Genomic DNA, 20729 nt, shown 5'->3' on the forward strand with positions numbered 1-20729 from the left:
GATGGAGGGGGTCAGGAGAGAGAGCATGGAAACGAGGAAAAGGGATTTCAAAAAGCCAGAAGGACTTTACTCAAGAGAAGCAAGAGACAGCTGACTGTTTAATAAGCATGTGCCTAATGCTTTCAAGGAGCACATGAGAAAGGAAGGCAGGGAGAAAAAAAAAAAAAACACAAGGTATCACAAATTTCATAAGAGGAAATGGAGTTAATACAGACACATGTACAAAACAAACTAGTTGATTCATGGCCCTGCTTTTTGCTGTCTGCCTGTTCTACTCCTCTAAAGATACCCTACAGCTAAATGAAAAACCCTCCACTCACACTCACTCGACTTCCAAATTAAAAACATTTTACAGGTTAGTAAATCTCCAGCTGAGGTGATGTAGCAAAGAACAGCTGTGAAGTAATTTTGATAATGATGAGAATAATAAGCACATGGCAAGGTTCAGGGCTTTGCTGTTGCAGCTTCAGTGCTCCTGAATAGATAAAAGTGATTAAATACTCCTGATTATCCCTGACCAATATGTAATGGATTTACAGCCCTTTCAATTAGTCAGTATTTGCTTAGGACTCATTATTTTGTCTTTGGTTAAGTAATCAGCCCAGAGACTCATGTTCTGTCTAATTCCTCTGAGCCAAGTGGGTACAGGGCACCTGACCTTTGAAATGGCCATAGCTGGAAGGCAGGAATAACCACTACTCCAGCAGAGACACTGGCTATTCCAGCTAATCCTGACCCCACAGGCCAGATCAATGCACCTTAGTTTGCTACTAATGTCCTTACATCAAAATGATGGTTTAGAAATGTGGATCTATCGCTCCCTGCTTTAGCTGTGCTGCTGGCAGAGCAGTTCGATAGTCCCTATCATAAATAAATCGAGTACCTTGTCTTGAAATCATTACACTGTAACCAACATCAGCTACCGTAGAAATTTACAAAACTTTGGTAGAAGAAAAGGTAGTTAAAAACACCATTTTAAGCCTTATCAAGTGAGAAACAATTTTACAGTGAGAGGAAGAGGAAAATCAACTGATAATTTTACCAGTTTCCATTGTTTCCCACATGAAGTAAACTACAAAGAGTGTTAGTAGGTTTTTTGTGGAACCGTGTTTTGATGGCTAAGTAAAGCTATAACAGTCAACAGAACACTAACACCTAAAACCATTTGCAAGTAGGAGGATAAAGATAACCCATAGAAAGCATTGCTTTTTCACATATTTTATCTCTCTCCCCAAAATGTGAATATGGCTGGCTTTTAACATAATGGACTTGAAGAGAAACTAAAAATGTGCTTATTCTCACAGCTATGCAACTGAAGAATTAGGGAACCTGTAAGCCTTCTATGTGTTTCACAAAAGTAACACAGGATACGTTTGCAAGCTGCTGCTTTGATTTCTCTAACATCCCACAGTGTATGTCAGCACACACAGACTGGGGCTCCCTCTTCCACCACATACATAAGAAGTTTGTGTAAACAGAGAGCAGCAACAAAGAATCCAGAAGGCAGAGCTTTGTATATGCTAAACCAAGGAAACCTCTTTTTTGTCCTTAGGAACATTTTGAATAGTTCAAAGCAAAAAATGGTTACTTTATATCTAGGTGTTATTCCATGCTAAGACTTCGTAACCTGTCTCTCTCTCTATGCATGTATGTGGATACATATATATATGTGTACATATATATGGGGTTCTTTCAGATTTGTCATGATTCCAAGAGCCAAGAAAAAAAAATCTAGAAGACAAAAAAAAAAAAGAAGTAACAATAATTGGGCCCTAAAAATGGTCCAAAAATTATGGGGACAATTGATTTTTAATAATAATGAATAAACCTCATTAAGCACATGAATAGAAATCTATTTTGGTTTTGGGTACCACTTACTGTGAGATGCTGGAAAAGCCACGCTCTCATGATATTTGTTGCTACTTTGGGGAATATGCCTCTTTTCTTCTGACGTTTTTTGTCCTTGTCTGGGTCATCGTCATCCCCTGTACCAGGTGAGGCTACACTGTTGTCTAAACCATCTCCTACAACAAAGAGAAAAACAGGAAGGAGGAGACATTTGATGAACAAAATATGGAAGCCAAAAAGTATAATTAATCACCAAGGCACTACCACAGTTTTATTTTGATTTGCTAGATCAGGCACATACAGTTTCCCATTATATATGAGTGCTGATACAAATATGTAAAAATTAGAAACCATGTCTCTCAAAATACCATTTTGCATTTCACACATGCATATATCATTAATTCAATTATAATTGTGTGCTTGACACGGTGCAATAGCTCTTTGTCAATTATGGGATTCAATGTGGGAAAACCTGCCACAAGAAAACCCATTCACTCTAAATGCATCCCTACAACCATTCTGAATACGTACTGTAAGTAATCAAGTTAAATGTTCTGTAGTCCATATATTCGAGGCCCTCTGCAGAGGTGGCAGTAACCATGTCACCGTTCAGTGCACATAACACACTGTCAGATGAGCCCCTCCCCGTAACCATCACCTCCCGACACACATACGTATGCACGCACAAACGCATACACCTAGTATGACCCTGCATATAGCATTTGCACGACATGAAAACTTCTACATCTCTGCATCAGTGATTACTATCATTAAAAAAAAAAAAAAAAGATGCACATCAAGGTAGAGCTCTCACTTAATCAGAACTTTCCATCAACATCTTTCTCTTCTGTGCTTTTCCCTGGCATTAATTGTGCATTAGCAAAAATCATTTACTTTTAACAGTCATAGTTATTTTTTCTTGCCCTCCAGCAAAAATGCCTTGAAAGCCTGCCTGGAGGGCATCTAAATTATGTATCTGAAAAATTCTTCTGGCAAGGCATTGCAGGACCCCTACTTTCTTAAAATTCATACGAGCACGTCTTCCTGTTTTTGGGAAGGCATCAATCAAGAGCAGCAATATATGCCATATTCCTACATTAATATTTGAACTAATAACTTTTAAAAAAGGAAAGAAACAAGATCCGACTTGTGGCATAATCAAATGCAAAATAAATGAAGAATACTGGGACAGCACTGAGACTTTATAGATTGCTGTGTTTTCCTTACACATCATTAGCCCGGAGCCACACGAAAGAGGAAAACAGAGAAGTGGAGAGTTTATGCTCCCTGCTGGTGTTTAAGAAGCCGAGGTCCTGGAAGGACATCTGGGAATTGTGCTGAGACGGTGGTTTTTGTAATTTAAGAATAGACATTCATTAGCAGTAAATGCCATAAATCCCATGCTAAGTAAAAACCTTGTCCAAGAAAGCCTAAAACAATAAACTCTGCTCAATGTAGCCTGAGCTAGACGCTCCGTAGCTTCCTGAGGAATGCTATAGATTCACGAGCTAGTTCCTATAGCCTTGTCTAGCTCTGTAGTGCTACTAAAAGAAATACGTTGCTGCTACATACAGTCCATTTGCTTCAAAACTTGCATTTCAGCTCCATCTTCCCTCCTGTGCCAGATCACCATTCTTCCACTGCCTCCCCTCTAAAAAGCCAACCCTTTTGGACCGGAGAGACAGAAAAAGCCACAGCAAAGAGCTGGCAGATTAATTTTATTGACATTTCCATTTTCACTGCAATGTGATACCCTCCATCACATGGAAGAGATGACCCTCACTATTTACAGACTGACAGGCCACTTCATTACAACCACCCTGCCCCAAGGCAGAGCAGCTCCTTTCCATCTGCCCAAACACCAGAGCAAGACCCTGAAGTCGCTGCTTGCTTTCTCATGCTCCTTTCTCTTTTCTTTTTTTTTTTTTTTCTGTTTGTTTTGTTTTGTCTGTTTCTGTTAACGATAGAGAAAGGAGAGTTGAATCACAGCAAACTAATCGAAGAGCTTATGGAAACTCTATATGCTGTAACCAACTGTTCACTTTTGCAAGATGTTGGTTATTTAGAAAGCGCTCCTTTCCATTGCCCCCTCCCCCCACACACTTTCTGCCCTACCCCTCTCTCTCTCCCAAACGCACACACACGCACACACACACTTTCCACTATGCCAAGGAACTGCTGCAAGGCAAATTCTTACAAACACTAATGGCTTCTGACTGCTCCTTGGCAACCCCAGCATTTTAACCTGGGTGGATATGCTCTCCAAAATACAGACACTGGAGCTATCTCATCAGCTGTTCATGTGACACAGATGGAGAGTGGCTATTAGGAGCCAGGCAATGGGCCTTGGGGATCTGAGGTGCTGTACTGTAGCCTCAGGCAATTTTGAAAAGCAGTACCCGGAGATGGGGGGGAAAAATCCCTACTGAAAGCACAAGTTTGAAGTCAGTCAGTCTGTTTGTCTATCTGTCGTGCAGATAAAGATATCTTTGTCTCTTTATGTAAAAGCAATGTGTGTATGCATGGGATGCGTGGAGCTACAAAACTTCTGCTCTGCGCCATCCTTTCGTACTGCAGAAGCACCAGTTCACTCTGTATGGACAAATTCCTGTTCATCTGCATATACATGCCCTCCTGTTCGTGAGCATCCTCAGCAGGAGTCACTTACATGCTAAATCAATGTTTAGACATTTTGGAGAGGTTTTTCATATCGTGGTTTTAAAAGACTAATAGCAGCCCAGGAGAAGAAAGTCCAGCTGAAGTTCCTGTTGCCTTCCCGCCTTAATCAGTGGTCAAAACAGTAAGTTAGCACTTCCCTAATCTGTTCCATAACCTCATGAAAGGAAATTAAAATATCGTACCTCCAAATGACCTCAAAAGATGAATACAGCAAGATTTGCTTCTCCTGGTGAACTACAGGGCCAATCCTGTTAAGCTGTATAGTCATATTGTTAACAGGACTACAACAGCTCACATTAGCAGATACAGATTTTAGTGGCAAGAAATCATAGAAGCAGCCCATAACTGACTTTTCCAAGATGGAATTTTTTATTTCTTGGATATAGAGGTCCTGTTCCTAGTTTACTGTATCCAAATAAACATGAGTTACTTCAAATGAAGATCAATAAATTATCAAAAGTGAAATAAAATGAACAGACATGAAAGACACTCAATGGCAGACTGGACTAACTCGATTTTTAACTGCTGTATGAAGGAATCCAAACCTAAATCATTTAAACCATCATTACAAGTTATTCTGCTTATATGAACTGTTCATATCTTAATTCGGATGGAAATTTGTAAGAAGAGTAGAGTCAAGTATTAACTTGTATGGAAATAACAATTATATAAGCATAGTTATCCCAGTTTTCAAATGGGGACATTCAGTCTAGATTTTGGCCCACTGAGTCTCTTTCACACAGCAGCTTTGCGCACTCTTCACTTGTTCATTCTTGTGCAAAGAGTAGAAGTGATTGCAAAACCCTATCACTGTTCCAGGAAGTAGAGAATTCTGAAGTGGCTCTCTCTTTGTGGAAGTGTCAATGACTATGCAGGGTTCAAGCCAGTAAAGAATTAGACATATTACCCAGCTAAAGATTATATCAATGATCTGTAATAGTCTCATTAATCCCTATAAAAGGCGGAGCGAGTTTATAAGAAACTTTGCAACGTGACTCGCACAGAGTTCCTTAGAGACCTTCTCTTCTAGGGGAAGGGTTTGTGAAGGAAGCTGAAGATGCGAGTCTTTTTTACACAGCAGGAACTTGGGCTTCCACAGTAGCTCTGAGTGCAGACACTTTTAGCATGTGCTGAGGATATCTTCCAACAGTATCAATTTTTTTTGTATTGAAATTTAAGGAGACTACTACCTTTTCTTTTAAAAATACTGAAGAAGTAGTTGGAGCAGAGTTTCCATTGCACCATAATTTCAAATTTAACTTGCTGCAAACTGATTTCCTTGGACAGACTAGCTTGCTGATCCCAGTGTTGATACAGCTAAGGACTCTTCAGGAAACAGACTCCAGTCCTACAGAAGGCCTGTCCAACCTTATTGTATCGATGAATCCCTCTTTGACAGTCCTCCACACTATCAGTATTATCTCAACCACAGTCGTGGTTTGTGTTCCTCACAGAGTAAAGATCCAGCAAGAGATGAAGCAAGTGCTGTTTAAAAGCTGCTCATCTAGCCTTTTCACCATTTGTGAACAGGATGAATAACAAATTCCCAATCTATGCAAAATGATAACTGAAAAGGATAACCCAGTCAGACCAAAGCACAGAAGGCTGTTAACAGCTCAGATTCAAATTCTAGAAAGAGTTTCTATCACCATCATAACAAGCAGAGCAGTAAGAAAAATGATTTTTGGAAAAATACATTTCGAGACACAGTGTTTGAGTTTCTTCACCATGACAGGTCCCTTACAGCTTTATGGTTTGTCATGTTAAAGGAAAAGAGAGAAGGGCAGGGGTGCTTGAAGCTGGGGGAAGACAAGACACTTCACCATTTTTCTAAAAATAGTGCAAGCAGTATGAAAACCAAGTTAAAGGAAAGCTGCAGTGCACCACGCTGATCTTAAGTAAACTACAATCTTTCAGTCCAGTATTTTGATGGAGTAGAATACGTAGCTATAAATGCAAAACAAAAAGGAAAATCTCTACGCAGCTTATGTTCACAATTTGCAATAATTTGTTTGTACTTACAATGTGTCCATGCGGACACATAAGTATTGTAAACCATTATTAATAAGGATGTTCAACTTAGTAATATGATCCACATCACCACCAGAAAAAAAAAAAATGTTAAAAATCTGGTTAATTACCACTGCCAAAAGCTGGAAAGAGAAGTGTTTTAATACGTTTTGAAGATAAGACAGCCTGTGCCATAGGGAGGACTAATGGAGAGGGAAGATCAGCTCCAGAATCAAAGACCCTTCAGGAGAACTCCTTATCTCCATCCCACCCTGTTAAAATCATCAGGCTTTTAGCCTTACAGCTTCAGCAGATCACAACTCTTTGAACAAAGTGCTGGCTGTGGGTTGTTTTTTTCTCTTTATGGAAGTTGACTTAGTCTCCTTAGACCACAGAAGGAATACTTCCACTGCATCTTACTGCCTCGGGAAACTGAGTTAAAATACGTTGTGGGTAGCAAATGTGGGATTTTGAAAACCATAAGCAGCTCAAATGGGCAACCCAGTTTAGAGCTGTGCCACCGTCAGAAGTGCTCTGCCAGGATGTGTGCTGGTTTTACTGAATTACTTGACTGTAGGAGCAAAGGAGCCAGCAGACTCTGTTGGGGCCTGACAGAGGCATGCTAGGTTCACCTGCATTCCAGGTTGACCTGCATGCTTAGTAACCACTTGCCCCATCCTGGGGCAGAGTGTTCTCAAGTCAGCTGCTGCAGTCAGCCCCCTGTGTTCCCTCCCGTTTTGTGCCTCTGAGACACCAGACAGGTCTCATGGTGCTATGCCACATGTTTCAGCGAGCGTCTTGGAGAGGACGAAAGGTTGGACTCTGGTGTTTTAGAAGGAACAGGAAGACTTCAAACACTTAGCATCTCTTACTACAGAGATGTTATTCTTTTGCACTTCTGGCAGCAGGGAGGAGATAAAGAGTTGGCCTTCTCTCTGCGGTGCTTTTGGAAGATCTTGTGCTTTCCAGAACATAACCCAGCAGTTCTACTGCACTGACACCGTAAAGATGACATATACAAATTTCACACAATCTGGGCATTAATAAATACTGTAAATTCAAATAGGAAGAAAGGGAAGATAATTTAAGCCACTATCAGACCTCACCTACAAAGCTATTCTACTCAATCTAATCACATTTTAGCATAGTATGTCAGTCAGGAGCTAGTCCTTGTTACCATCTGGCAACATGTGCTAAAGGTTTAAAGAGTTGCACAGTATCTGGTGTCTAAAGTGTAGTTACAACAGAGACAGGATAAAAACCGTTTCTTCGCTATTTCTGGATGGACACCTTTCTATACTCACTAATGTATCTAATTTTCAAAAAAGCATTTACAAATATTGTGTCATTTACTCAAAGGTAAGAATGACATTCCAGCTTTGTTACTGTTATAGCCATGCGTGCTATAAAATCAGTGATTCAGATCTTTCAAAATTATTTGCAGAACTGTAATGTTTCACGTTTCCCCTTTTATTATTTTCCTGTCCAAAACCAAGAAAAAAGACTGTTTTTTTTGTGTCCTTAATTGTCTGTGTTTAAAGCTTGTGTTTATTTGTGAAGTGCACAGAGAATTCTTAGAGATTACATTCAAAAGCCCACAACATTTTTTTTTTTTTTAGTTTTTTAAGGAGGAAACTAATAAACACTGGTTTAAATTTTAAGCTCTTTTTTACAGCCAGGAGGTTTGTGGTTCGTTCATTATAATCCAACATTTTTTCACGTCAGGTGAAAAAAAATGTTCCGATGCAGACAAGGGGAACAGTAAAGCAACCTGCTAATTACTGATCTCTCTTACGTTCCTGCTGTGCTAAACTGTCCGGACATGTTGAAGTGAAATTTTTCTGCGATTTTCAAGTGACTAGTTCATGGCCCACTGCCGTGGAGTGCAGGAGAAGGGATGAAATGCTTTAGTTTACATGCAACATTTACTAACTGTGTGGGTTTTCCGACATTAAAGAGGGGACAGTGACCCATGCCACCTTTTTCACACTCAAAAGAGCACTGAAAAAACAGTCTTCATAGGCTTACCTCAGGCTTCCCTGGCCCTTAACACCCTCCCCCCAGGGTAGGAGCAGAAAGAGAAAAAAGAAGGGATTTTATGCTTCTTTCTCTTCAACTTTTCAGGCGGTATAAGCAGCATTTAGCAAATTCAGCCTCCAAATGGCTCCAAATGCTCTGAGCTGCAGGGGCTCATCCTTTGTTAGCCTCCCTCTATTTACACAGGATTTACGCAGGCTCTCCACTGAAGAGACCACATGTTTCTGACAGAAAGCACTTCCATTCACACTGCATCAGGCAACAGGATTGTAACCACTGCAGCTTCACGCTGACCCGAGATTAGGGATTTCAGCAACATTGAGATGGTAACAATCTGCTAACTAACGAAAATTATCCATGGAGAACTCCGCTGCTTACTCCAGTTAAAACTACCGTGGCCAGATAGATTAGGTTACTTAAAAAGACAATTAAGAACTAGCTACTGTCAAGAATATGCGTGTCCATCTACAAATAACATGCACACACAGAAAAATATCAGCAGGAAAAAAAAAATCAGACTGCAGCTTGGATTAAAACAATTTCACCCACTGGCTGAAGACATAAAGTGTAAAAACAGACAGATGGACACATATGTAAATGTGGCTGCATTTGTTTCTCTGGAGCTGGCAAGTTAGTAATAACAGTATAGTTTGATAATTTATTTTCCATGGTATTTTCACACTGGTTAACTGGGCAGGGGCAACATCCATGTGGAACTTCAGGAGCAGAATAACTCCTTCAATCTAACTGCTACTGGGACAAACAAACTGAACTAAGCAACCTCTCTTGGCTCTACCTACAAGACCTCAGTCCTGGAACCCAATATCAGCCTGGGGATTTTTAAAATGTAGTGTTTTTTTTAACTCAGGCCAGTCAGGATTTCTGCACTATTTTTTCCAGATTTAGTATTTGTGTCAGGGTTTTTTGAAATGGGTTATACACACACAAGCACAACAAATGTTCCTGGTTGGAGCTTGTGTTTTTTCGCTCAATAGTCTTTCACAGGGCAAAAGAAAAATACATAGGAACATAGGGCCAGAAAGGACCATGCAGATCCAGTTTTGATTAGTTTTATTTTGTTGTTTTAACTCAACAAATTATTTTGCTTCTGCAACAAAGGACAAAACAATTTACTTCTGTACTAGTAACTCATACATGCATCTGATAAGCACGTAAAAAGTACACGGTATATTCTAAAGTTCTCCATAGTATATCATAATAAAGCTCTTCTGGGCACTCAATGATTCATTTTTAGTGATCTCTCAAATGCCCTTACCACAGTTAACACTCAGATTTTATTAAGGAAGAAAGCAGGGACAAATGTCCACTTAAGTCCCAGCTCTCAAATTCAACTCTGCTTGCACTGCAGTACCTAAAGCTAAAGCTTTTTTAATGTTCTATTCACCTCCCCTGTGTGGCATTTCTGCTAACACAGAGTTCACAATCTTTCAGCCCCAAACACAGAAGGCTGCTATCTTCAAGTCATCCAAGGAATGTGCCAGATACTATCATCTCCCCTGCAATACAAAGAACCAGAAAGAGGCAGAGACTCAAAGGAGACCATACTGATCAGGTTACTAAAGTCCAGAAAGTCTTTCCCAGAATGCTAAATGTTAATCTTTGAACCAGTAAATGTTATAATTAAGATCCTTGTAGCTGGAGGAAATGCTAGCTGGAGAAGTCAAAGGTACAGCCATTTGAGGTTGTACTCTTTAGCACGTTTATCCTAATCTCGCACCCCTCATGCTGGCATAACTGCCATCAAGTACTTTGTTCTATTCAAGCAAAATTATCAGTAATGTCAGTGGCAGTTTTGCCTGAGTAAGGAGTGTAAGTCCAGATCCTCGTCGCTTTCACAGAGAATTGCAAGCACTGCACAATTCCATAGGAGATAGACTCATTAAAACTTGTGGTTTATGCTGATTTATGATGCTCTTCTGTTTAAAAGTGAATCTTTCTTTGTACCTCACCAGGAAAGTGTTCAATGCACTTGTTTCTACATGGTTATAATTCAATTCTCCCCCTCCCCGCCTCAGCACAAGTTGGGATGTTTACTCCCAGGTTTTGGCACCTAGGCTGAAGGAAAGCATTATTAAATTAGGTTTAAGTATTTTGTCTGCTTCAGTAATTACTTTGCAGGGTGAATGTAAATAGCTGTTATTCTGTTTAAATTTTTCATCCTACTAAACGCTGTCACACAAAATGTCCTTGTGCTGCAGTCTAAATTGAGTTATTTTTAAATTTCTTTTTTACATATTTTTAGAGAAATATTTTTAGCATTCTCATAGTAATTCTGTTAAGAATACCAGCTGCACACTTTGGCTACAGCTGAGACAACAATAACAAGTCATTAAAGAAATCAGGAGATGAAAAAACTTTTTTCTCTTCTTTTTTTTCCCTAAAGCACATCTTCTTTAAAAGACCATTTTCTTTTTTTAGTTCTCTGTCCCTGTTGGAGTAAGTGGAATAATGTTTTTAGTTTCCTCAAGGAACTGTACCAAAGTTAGTATACATTTAAAAGCTATATTTTAAGTAGCATTTCTTATTTTCTATCCTGTTATTTTTGTCATTAGAATAATATCAAATGTGGGCAAAATAGACAAGTTCAACAAAAATTCTACCTGCAGTTCAAGTAATTAAGTTCAATAGTATCTCATCAATATTGAACCTTTAACATTTTGTAGCTGTTTATATACAGCAGAATGTGGAGAACTTAAAGTGGATGATGGCTAACATGCTGTACTGTTCTTCATTAAAACATTAATGTACTTTCTTTAAGAATAAAAATGGCCTTTTTTGAAAAGAAAAATAGCCATCAGAGCATCTCAATTTTCCCTACAGCTGTTACAACTTATAAACTGTGAGATATTTTAATGTCTTGCAGTTCCCCCTAGACAACATGATGTTGGACAAAACTGCTTGTTAAGGAGACATCCCTTAACATGATGCCCTCTAATATAACTGGAGTTCACACACTGTCCACATTAGAAAATTCTCTTTTCAGGGTTATTTAGCTATTAAAAAAGCACTAAATGAAATACTGCATACAAGTACACATTCATAGAATTTTTTCATAATTTAAAAAGAAGTTAGGACTAGAAATGTAAGACATTCCTGAGAGCTACTAACTTAGAAGCTTCACTTATTAAAAAGGACATTTATTAGGTGACAAGTCCAAAATGCACATTAGTCTATCTTAAGATGTATTAAAAAAAATTAAGGATGGCTGAGTATTTAAAAAAAAAAAAAAAAAAAAAAAAAAAGATGTTTTAATAGAAAGGTGTCAAAATGAAGCATAAAAGCTTTTCCAGGTGATAAAATGTACACAAATGTGTATATTACATAAAACACAAATAAGAGTACCATCTCAGTATGCATTCACAAACACCTGAGCAGCATCTGAAAAGATGCTTGCTGTGAATGCATAGTCCAGAAAAAAAGAAAAAAAATACAAAACAACTCCAAACTTGGCAAATCTTACATACCATAAGAGCTCCAACACCTATGCACAGTAGGGTGGATTAACCCGCTGGGTGCTGCAGACATATATATGCACCTCCTCCTAAAGTGTTCATTTGGCTGGCAGTCTGGAAAATGCCAGAATGTGAAGGGTTACGTGGGAACACTGACAGTCTGCTTTTGTAGGTTTAAGTTAAAGCCCATACTTTAAATATAGTGTGCTAGGTATTTGGAAACACAACTAATACTGTTTATAAGTGGTATGCTATTTGGTGCTCTACAGTAAAGGGCTCGATCCAGTGCTCACTCCAGCTGGTGAATCACATTCCTGATGACAACCGTGTACTTTGGATCTGCCCGTATTTACTTTCAGGGTAACATTTTTCAGGAGTCTTTTCCTCCAAGAAGCTTTTTAAAGGTAAATCGTAGACCATCTGTACCTCTTCTGCTATATTTATTGGATGCTTAAAAGCGGTTACTGGAAAGTCCTGAAATGTTTTGTCTTTCAAGTTCAATAGACAGATTATAAGAGTAAGCGTTTGGGAGCCAAAGCCCTTAGCTAGTCCTTGCTAGTTTCTTAGTCTGGCTTCAGCCATGAGGGAAGATACAGTTAAGAATATTCAAATGCCTCAAACTGGAAGAAGCAGCAATAATACAGACATGAGAATACTGGTCAGAAAATTTCAACAGAAGGAAAAAAAAAAAAAAAAGCTATCTTTATGATTTCAGAGAGGCTGACAAGCAAGTTATTTTTTTTCCATCATATAGTTTTACTGAATTATTTCAGCATAATGTGATTAAACAAACAAGAAAAAAAAAGGGAAGGCCATGGTCTTTTCCTCTCTCTGAACCCAAACTGTCCTGTCAGATGCTTTGGACCTGCTTTAAGTGATCAGAAAGAACTGGCAGAGCAACACATAATCTCACAGAAACACAGGGAAAAGCCTTTGACAAAAGTTTTGTTAAATTTGATTTAACAAATAAGGAAGCACAAAAATTGAAAAATCACAGGGTACTGACTTGTTATAACACTATTTGCTTAAAAGTTCACAGCATAAAACTAAAATGCACAGATCCCCTCCCTGATACCTCATGCTTCGCTTTTCTGTTCATAACCTGCAATTTCATTTTAAATCTTGTATTGTAGTAGAAAGTGTTGCAAAAGACAAATACGCAGTGTTTACAAAGACTTCCTAGGCTGGTTTGTGTCCCTGAGCTCTTCCTAGGGAAGAACCTCACAAGCTGGGCTCCGGAGAGCTTCCACCCACTGCCCTGCTCCCCACTTCAGAGGCAATGGGGCTGGCTATATGTAGGGACCCCAAATGAAAAACCTGACAAGTTATGAGACTTCTTTTCCTCTAGGTTCAGATTGGTAAAACTGAGTTTCCCCTGTACAGGCTGTTCACCTAGCCAGTTAGAGAGCTGACATCTATGCCATAAGATCAAACCTAAGCCCCACCAATCAAGTAGCAGTCTGGGCTAAATGTGCTGATGGAGCAAATTTCCAGATCTTGATCACACGAGGCAGGGGAGTCATTCTTCTCAGTGATAAAGTCACTGAATGCACTCTTGAGGAGATAAAAAATTAAGAACTGGCTGACTTTGCACCATTTGACTGAGGTATTCACCACTGACCCAGAACAACAGAATTGTCGTGTTCTGACACCAGCTAGGAATCACTATAGACATGGTCATCTCTGACTCCTGGCTGCAAGGCTGTTCACAGGAATCATTTCTCAGCTGGTTAGTGGCACCTAATCTGGAACTACAGTGTTTAAATGCATTATGCCTTAGAAGAAACTTCATACAGTTCCTCTATCTCTCTCTTTCTCCCCCTCCTCTTGAAAACTCTGAGAGGGCTTGGTAGTCAACAAAACAAAACAAGCAAATAGGATTTCTGCAATTAAGGTTTGTCTCAAAGACATTAACTTCCCGTTGCCATTTTATAGTTAAGGTATTTTTACTTATGTCAGCTTTTAAAACTCTACCAGAAATTTATGCAGCAGCTAAGAACTGAGATGCTAATAGTGTTGGAGCATTATTTAACACAAGATATTGTATTCTCTGTTGACCTTCAGCAAACTTTAGGGATAAGGATTTTCCAAAGTGTTCAAATGAACAAGGAACACAGCTTACAATGAAAACTGCTTTAAAAGTAATACATAATATTCCTTTTGATAGTAACTGGTGGTAACTCTTAGATAAGGGAATATTATATATTATTACCTTTAAAGACAAATATGTCAATGCACTCACTCCTGTGCTCATTTGAGCACTACATTTTTTTTTCCAAGTCTGAGTATGGTTATTGTTTTTACTAATTCTTCTAAGTGCATACCTTAAAAAGAACATGCTTTATTTACATCCGGAAATACTCCATTAGAAAGCAGTTTCTCGGACATGAATACTTGTAATCAAAATAGATGCACAGTATTTCCTTAACTAGAAGCAAAAGCAAGCCATGGTGCTGCAACTCCAGTAAAGAGATCACACAGGTTTTTTTATCTGTGGCTGATCAAAATAATGAAGTATGAACAGTACTGTCATTCAGTCTACATCCTCCTGTGGCACACATGGGAACTTGTTCTGAGAGGCCAAGCAAAAAACCAAGATTTGGCATTTCCCGTTTCTCCCTCTGATGAACTCAATGACAAAACACACTCTGGACCTCACTCATCACCTGCCACCCATGCTGTGTTTGCGGGCACGGATGATACCCACAGAGTGAGGTGGCTTTCCCAGGGGGGAGGAGAAGTGCTCTGAGGGACTGGGACCTGCCCATGCTGCTGGTGTCTTCCTCGTGAGAACACTTACACAGGCACCAGCTCTGCGTGTTTGGATGGAGATAACTTCTCCCTGGCTCTCAGAGCGCAGGAAAAAAATATCATGTGGAGTGCAGGTCTGGGGCCATTTTTCTGAAATAAGAAACACCAGCATTCGTAATTCATTTACAAAGCACTAACGAGCCCCCTTTTTCGACCCCATTTATTTCTTACAAAATAGATTCACCTGGGCAAATGGAAAAGAAAGAGAAACTTTATAAAGGAGATGAGTAGGCCATCCTTTCCTTTTCTCCTTGACCAGTGCTGCTTTCTGGTACCCATGCTGGCTTTCCCATGTGTGATAAAGGTTCGGTAAATAATGGAAGTCTGGGCCCTGGCCATTGATGGTTCACAGCTTGTATGTCCTTAGCAGCACTACCCCATCTATTACTGTGGAATTAGTCGACAATACTACTAGTTGCACCAAAAAAATAAACTAATTGGTCCCTGAGGATAGCTAGGTGCTGTGGAAGTCTTTCTAACAAAAAGAAAAAAATTATCTCCCATAGTGATTTGCCAGCCTTCCTATACTCTATCCAGCACATTGGGACTTCTAAATTACATACTATAATTGACATCAAATATCTGTCCCATCAGTGAATATCTTTATTAGCATCAAAATCACTCACAACTAGTGTTCCTCCATGTTATTAAACAGAACTTGTTCTAGGTGTTGCCTTACTAATTAGTCAGGATGAGCCCGAGGAAGAAAATCTGGGTCATGTTAAATTAATTGGAATGAGCATGAAAATTAGCAGAGCAAACTGCATCAATTTTCTATAGAGAGCCTTTCTTCATGTTGAGAATAAAAATGGATATTATGAGGCATTAACCAAACTGCCTTCTGTGACTGCCAAGAGGTGTGTTACAGTAGCCCAAAAATATCATGCTCACAGATTTTCAGAAGTTAATGAGACATTTCCAGGAATGGTAAATACATGGTATTAAAATGGGTGTGCCTCTTATGGGAAAATGCCAAGTCATTTCATGTTTATTCAGGCATAACAAGCTCCTCAAAATGAGCATAATTTAAGAGGTGAATAGTGCAAAGAGGGCTAACATTCAACTAATTTTCCTTTAGAAAGAAAAGATTAAATTGAACAAAAAATGAATTAAGAGGTTTACAAATCAACAAGTCAACCATCAGATCGCAGCCTCTGCTCAGTATATTCTCATCAGCCCCTGCCATGAAGTTTTCAAAAAATGTCCCGAAGGCAGGGAACAAAGCGAGCAGAACTGATTACAGCCACACTCACCGCCTTGCTGTCTAAACTCTGTTTGGCTTCCTAATGAGCTCACTAAAAACCTAATTCATCTCCCATAACCCTTCTCAGCCCTCCTTGAAATTCACCATTATGGAAATTACAGATGAAACATTTACAGGCTGTGTTCAAATTACTGCTTCTTCAACAGGCAGGTCCCTGACCCTCACAATGAGCACAATAGAGGTATGTCCGGCATGAAACCACTCGAGCCGCAGCCTATAGAATAAAGAGGCTCAGGAAGGTTAAGACTTTTTCTCATGGTGACAATGATTTCCGCATTAATGCTTTCAGTTCCATGAATATGGGAATTTTGTGGGTTTGACAGTATATCAAATAGAAATTGTAATTCAGAAGGGGAGAAATGAGTTGTACTGATGACAAATAGCTGAAATAGGCTAATGTGAATTCCCAGTCTGTTCATGAGGAAACTCCCTCAGTTCCTCATTACATGAAGTCAAAATGATCCTCACGGCACCTAGCCTGTAACTGGAAGATTACTGAATTGATGGATCCTTAGTTTAAAATGCAGCTGTTTTATTCTGCTTTAGTAATTAATTCTTTTTCCAATACCATATTGATTAAGCGTAGACCCTGATAAAGTTCAAACTGAGAGGAATCTCTAGTGGCTTCCTCAGTTGCTCCAGAGACTCAATGAAAACTTCCTACAATTCCACCTGCCTCCTCAGAGTGCTGATCCAATGAACAGAACAGTTTTTTTCTCATAAATTAGTTAGGCCATGTGGAGCTGTATTAGCTGATCGTTGCTTTTGTCTCTCTACTTGCTGACTTGCTTTTCACTTTTGCTGTCCTTTGTGCTGTCACACACAAAGTCGGAGTGCAGCTGCCATGCTGAACCCAAACCAAGGTAAAGAACAATTCGTACAAACTACATTTTTTTCCCCCACTTTATACAGCTGCAACTCCCTGAGCAGCGCTGCACTCAATAAGGCCTCCTGGGAGCCAACTAGCAGAGAAATCCATGCTGAAGCATGCAGTCATTCTGTGGGACTAAAGGGTGCTGGCAGGGGGGAGTAACCTGTTTTCTTCAAGATGCTCCACCTTTTGGGATAGATTGTTTGCTGCTTCGTTTTTAGCAACCAAAGATCCTTATATGATCTGGTTTTTACTTTAAGAAAAAAAGCCTAAACCACGCACATGAAATGCTACAGCCACTTGAGACAAGAAATCACCACTTCACCTGTAACAAGGGGGTTGTGGGTCCTTGTTGACTAAAAGGCAGTTAGTGGCTGTCCATCAATGACCACTGCAAACACAGCAGCATATTACAAGAAGCAGCAATCACCAACACGTTGCTGCTTTTCAGAGGGTTGCCTGTACTGGGAAATCAAGGCTTGTGAATTAAAATGAGCACGATAACAGAAAGTTTCTCAGATTACAGCCAGTACAATACATTTTTCTTTCCTATGAAAATTGGAAATACATTAGTCTGAAAATATTCCCAGGATTTTATTATTATTTCTTCCCCAAACCACCTCAGCCTTTCTATTCCTCCTTCCCTTTCCCACCACCTGAAAAACAAAAAGCTGATGACTACTATGTCTGCACACTGCAATTTATACCTTGAACCTGTGTGCCTGAATGGTAATGTGCTGCATATACTGGTTTCCACAACACTGGTAACAAGTAATCTACAGAAGTAAGTCTTCTGAGGGAGTGGCAGATGCACCAGGTATTAGCAATCCTTGTTCAGGTAACTTATTAGTTAATAAGACTACTTAAAGTTCAAGGGTCTGATTCTGATTTCATACTGTTCAAAGCCCTGACTTAGCCTCTACCTTCTCACTAAGGTGAAAGCAAGTTGGCTTTTCATATTTCTTTGGGCTCATCCAATTTGTATTTGAAGAGCTACGTCACCAGGCGGGCGCAAGGGCAGCGGTGGGCAGCCTGTGTGCATGGTGGGCCAGGACAGATAATGGCATTCCCCACCTTCGGAGCATTCTTCCATAGGGCGAAAGGTCACCCTTCACAGATGTCTCCAGCAGACACTCAGTTGTCAAAAGGCTGCATCATGCGATGCATGCAGTCACTGCTAACAATGAGCCGTTCTCATCCAGATATGCAAACACTTTGCACTTCTAAATAATTTCCTTGTTAAGGACAACCTGTTTTTTTCTCCTCGAGTGTTGTTTAGTTATCATAAAAATGTAAGGAATACTGAAGAAAAGAAAAATACAAAATAACACAACAGTCTGACTCCCTCCTGCCAATTCACATCTTAAATACTCTATTTTCCTTTTTTGTCAGGTTATTCAGCACAAGGAGATGCTTCTGGTTTCTTCCCAAAAAAGAGAAATAAAATCACCCTATCCCAAAATGTCTAACAATAAGGTATATAGTTTGGAGGCAAAACCCCACACATTTGGTGAAATGGAAGACAGTAAGCAATTTGTCAGGAAAGTTACACAGCCATAAAAATTCAATGAAGAAAATCCTGTTCAGCTTAATATAGCCTATTTTAATTTCTTCCATCTAAAAGTAACAAACAAACATGCACGCTGTATGCATGAGTGCAAAAAGGAAAATTATGTGTGTTCATGTATTTATTATGAATTCATGTTTGCCTGTTGCAGGAATTTTATTTCTTGAAGAGCGCTTCACAAATAGTAGGTCCTAGTTGCTACCGTAGCTCAGCTTTTTAATTTCTAGTGCCTCCAGATGAATAGCATAACAAAGATATCTTCTTTGTTGAGGACAGTTACTCTAAAGCAGCTTGAAGCTATCATACACAATACAAAACAAGTAATTTCATTCTAGAATGGATTCAAACAAGCTTATCAGGATTGTTATCTGTTTATAAATTATATATTTAACAGTGAAGTAAGACAGACATGGCTGGAAAGTTGCACACGGGGAATCAAGATTAGAGATATGCCAAATTACTCCACCTAATCCCAAGCAATAAAATCTTAAGGGCACTGGGAATTTCTAGCAGAATTAAGCATTATGTGTTGTAAAAAGCTCAATTAAATAGCCTTAGAAACCAGGCAGAGATTCTCTCAGATCTGTCTGCAATATGTGGCTCTCCTAAATGTAGAAGGTTTCCCTCTCCGAGCATCCCTTTTCTGCTCATTCCTTTAGCCACTGAACCCATGGAAAGCACACTTTCGAAAAAAACAGAAAGAAAGAAAAAAAAAAATTAAAAAAATCTTCAGTGCTTTCATGTCTTGTATTTCATACACTTGGCCATCTTGAATTAATAGGAGTCAATGAAGATACACATGCTTAAAAACTGCTGCAGCTTCATTGGTCTAATCTATGAACTTTAAAGACCTTCATTTTATGAGCTTTCCTCAGGGTAGGTATTTCAATGTTCTAAAAACAGGGTTATGGACTGTTAAGTTAAGCACATGTTCTGCATCAACATTTTAGTTTCAGCAGGTTATTTGGTGCCAAGTTTGCCAGTTAGTATCATCAATCCTGAAATATGTGCTTGTTTGTTTTAACAGGTGTTTTGAGAACAGCACAGGACAGGAGAAAAGCACTGCTAATATATTCATTACCTACTCTTAATTCTGAAAATCCCCTTACCCTTCCCCCCAAAACATGACAAAATTTCACCTCAGGCATTTAAAACGCAGAAATTGAGTTGAAAAGGAGTGTAATGAGTATTTCTGTTATTTCACTATTCTGATGATTTGTCCACTCATTTCTATTTTACATTATTTCCTATCTAGTAATCACAGACCAGGGTTTACACATGGTATGACCCATCTGCTTACAGAAAACTACCTTTTATTGCGCAACTGATGTTAACTGTAGAATAAGACAGAAAAAAAAAAAAAAGAAAACTTTAGATGATGAAACATAACCAGGGACTTTCACTCAGTCTGTTCTTCTGAAGACCATTTGTTAGTGTTTGCATCAGAGGACACACAGGGAGAAGAAATGAAAACCATCTAAAACCAAAATAGGCTTACCCACATCAGTTGTTCCACACAACCAAAATAATAGCTTGCTCTTAGAAACGAATAGCAGCAAAACATAACAATAAGATTTACAAGCACACACACACACACACACACTGCTGTCACATTTGTGGGTCAGTTGAGATGGTGCATCACAATTTTCACAAAATCCACATGCATATATACACACTTCTTGCAGGTGTTATCTCAGACTTGGTCTGCTGAGAAGTGAAGTGAATCCCTGCAGCGATGTTTGAAGGTTTAAAAGCTCATTTTTTTGTTTCTAAATGCCTATGAAAACATTGCCTATGCTCAGAGGCCTTTTAAAACAAAACCAAAGCTTTTAAAGCTTCAAAAGCGGTCATGGGAATTTGCTCATCAGGAGGGAATCCTAAGTGAAGGCCAAGATTCAGTAGATTCCCCTGGATGTGACAAAAGCCATAGCCTGCCTGCAGATCTACTGTTTCTCATAACAGATGTGGGCTGACTCAAGCAAAACCTGACAAACCTTTGCCCATGCTCTACATTTTGCAAAATCTAGTTCTAGAAGATTTAATCCTCTCCAGTTTTGTCGTACTGTTCTCTGCCACACTCTATTAAAACCAAACAAACCCCTACTTCTGTCAATACTTAATGTAACTAAGAGAAAGACCACCCCCCAAAGTCATCAACTTAAGAAAAAA

General features: G+C 39.2%; 1 protein-coding gene across 12 annotated transcripts in view; it reads right to left on the reverse strand.

Annotated features, from left to right (window-relative positions):
* MEIS2 (Meis homeobox 2) overlaps positions 1 to 20729 on the reverse strand; it is a 173006-nt gene that overhangs the window by 119268 nt on the left and 33009 nt on the right. For 6 of the 12 annotated variants that reach the window (XM_065064195.1, XM_065064199.1, XM_065064193.1 and 3 more), the window contains exons 8-9: positions 12060 to 12161; positions 1879 to 2024 (exon numbers count right to left, since the gene is read on the reverse strand). In XM_065064195.1, the coding sequence (XP_064920267.1) occupies positions 1879 to 2024; positions 12060 to 12161 (248 nt within the window). The remainder of the gene's footprint in view (positions 1 to 1878; positions 2025 to 12059; positions 12162 to 20729) is intronic. The other 6 variants (XM_065064197.1, XM_065064196.1, XM_065064203.1 and 3 more) reach the window with 1 other exon arrangement.

Source organism: Columba livia, chromosome 5 (genome assembly GCF_036013475.1).
Source record: "Columba livia isolate bColLiv1 breed racing homer chromosome 5, bColLiv1.pat.W.v2, whole genome shotgun sequence".
In the NCBI taxonomy this organism is placed as follows: domain Eukaryota; kingdom Metazoa; phylum Chordata; class Aves; order Columbiformes; family Columbidae; genus Columba; species Columba livia.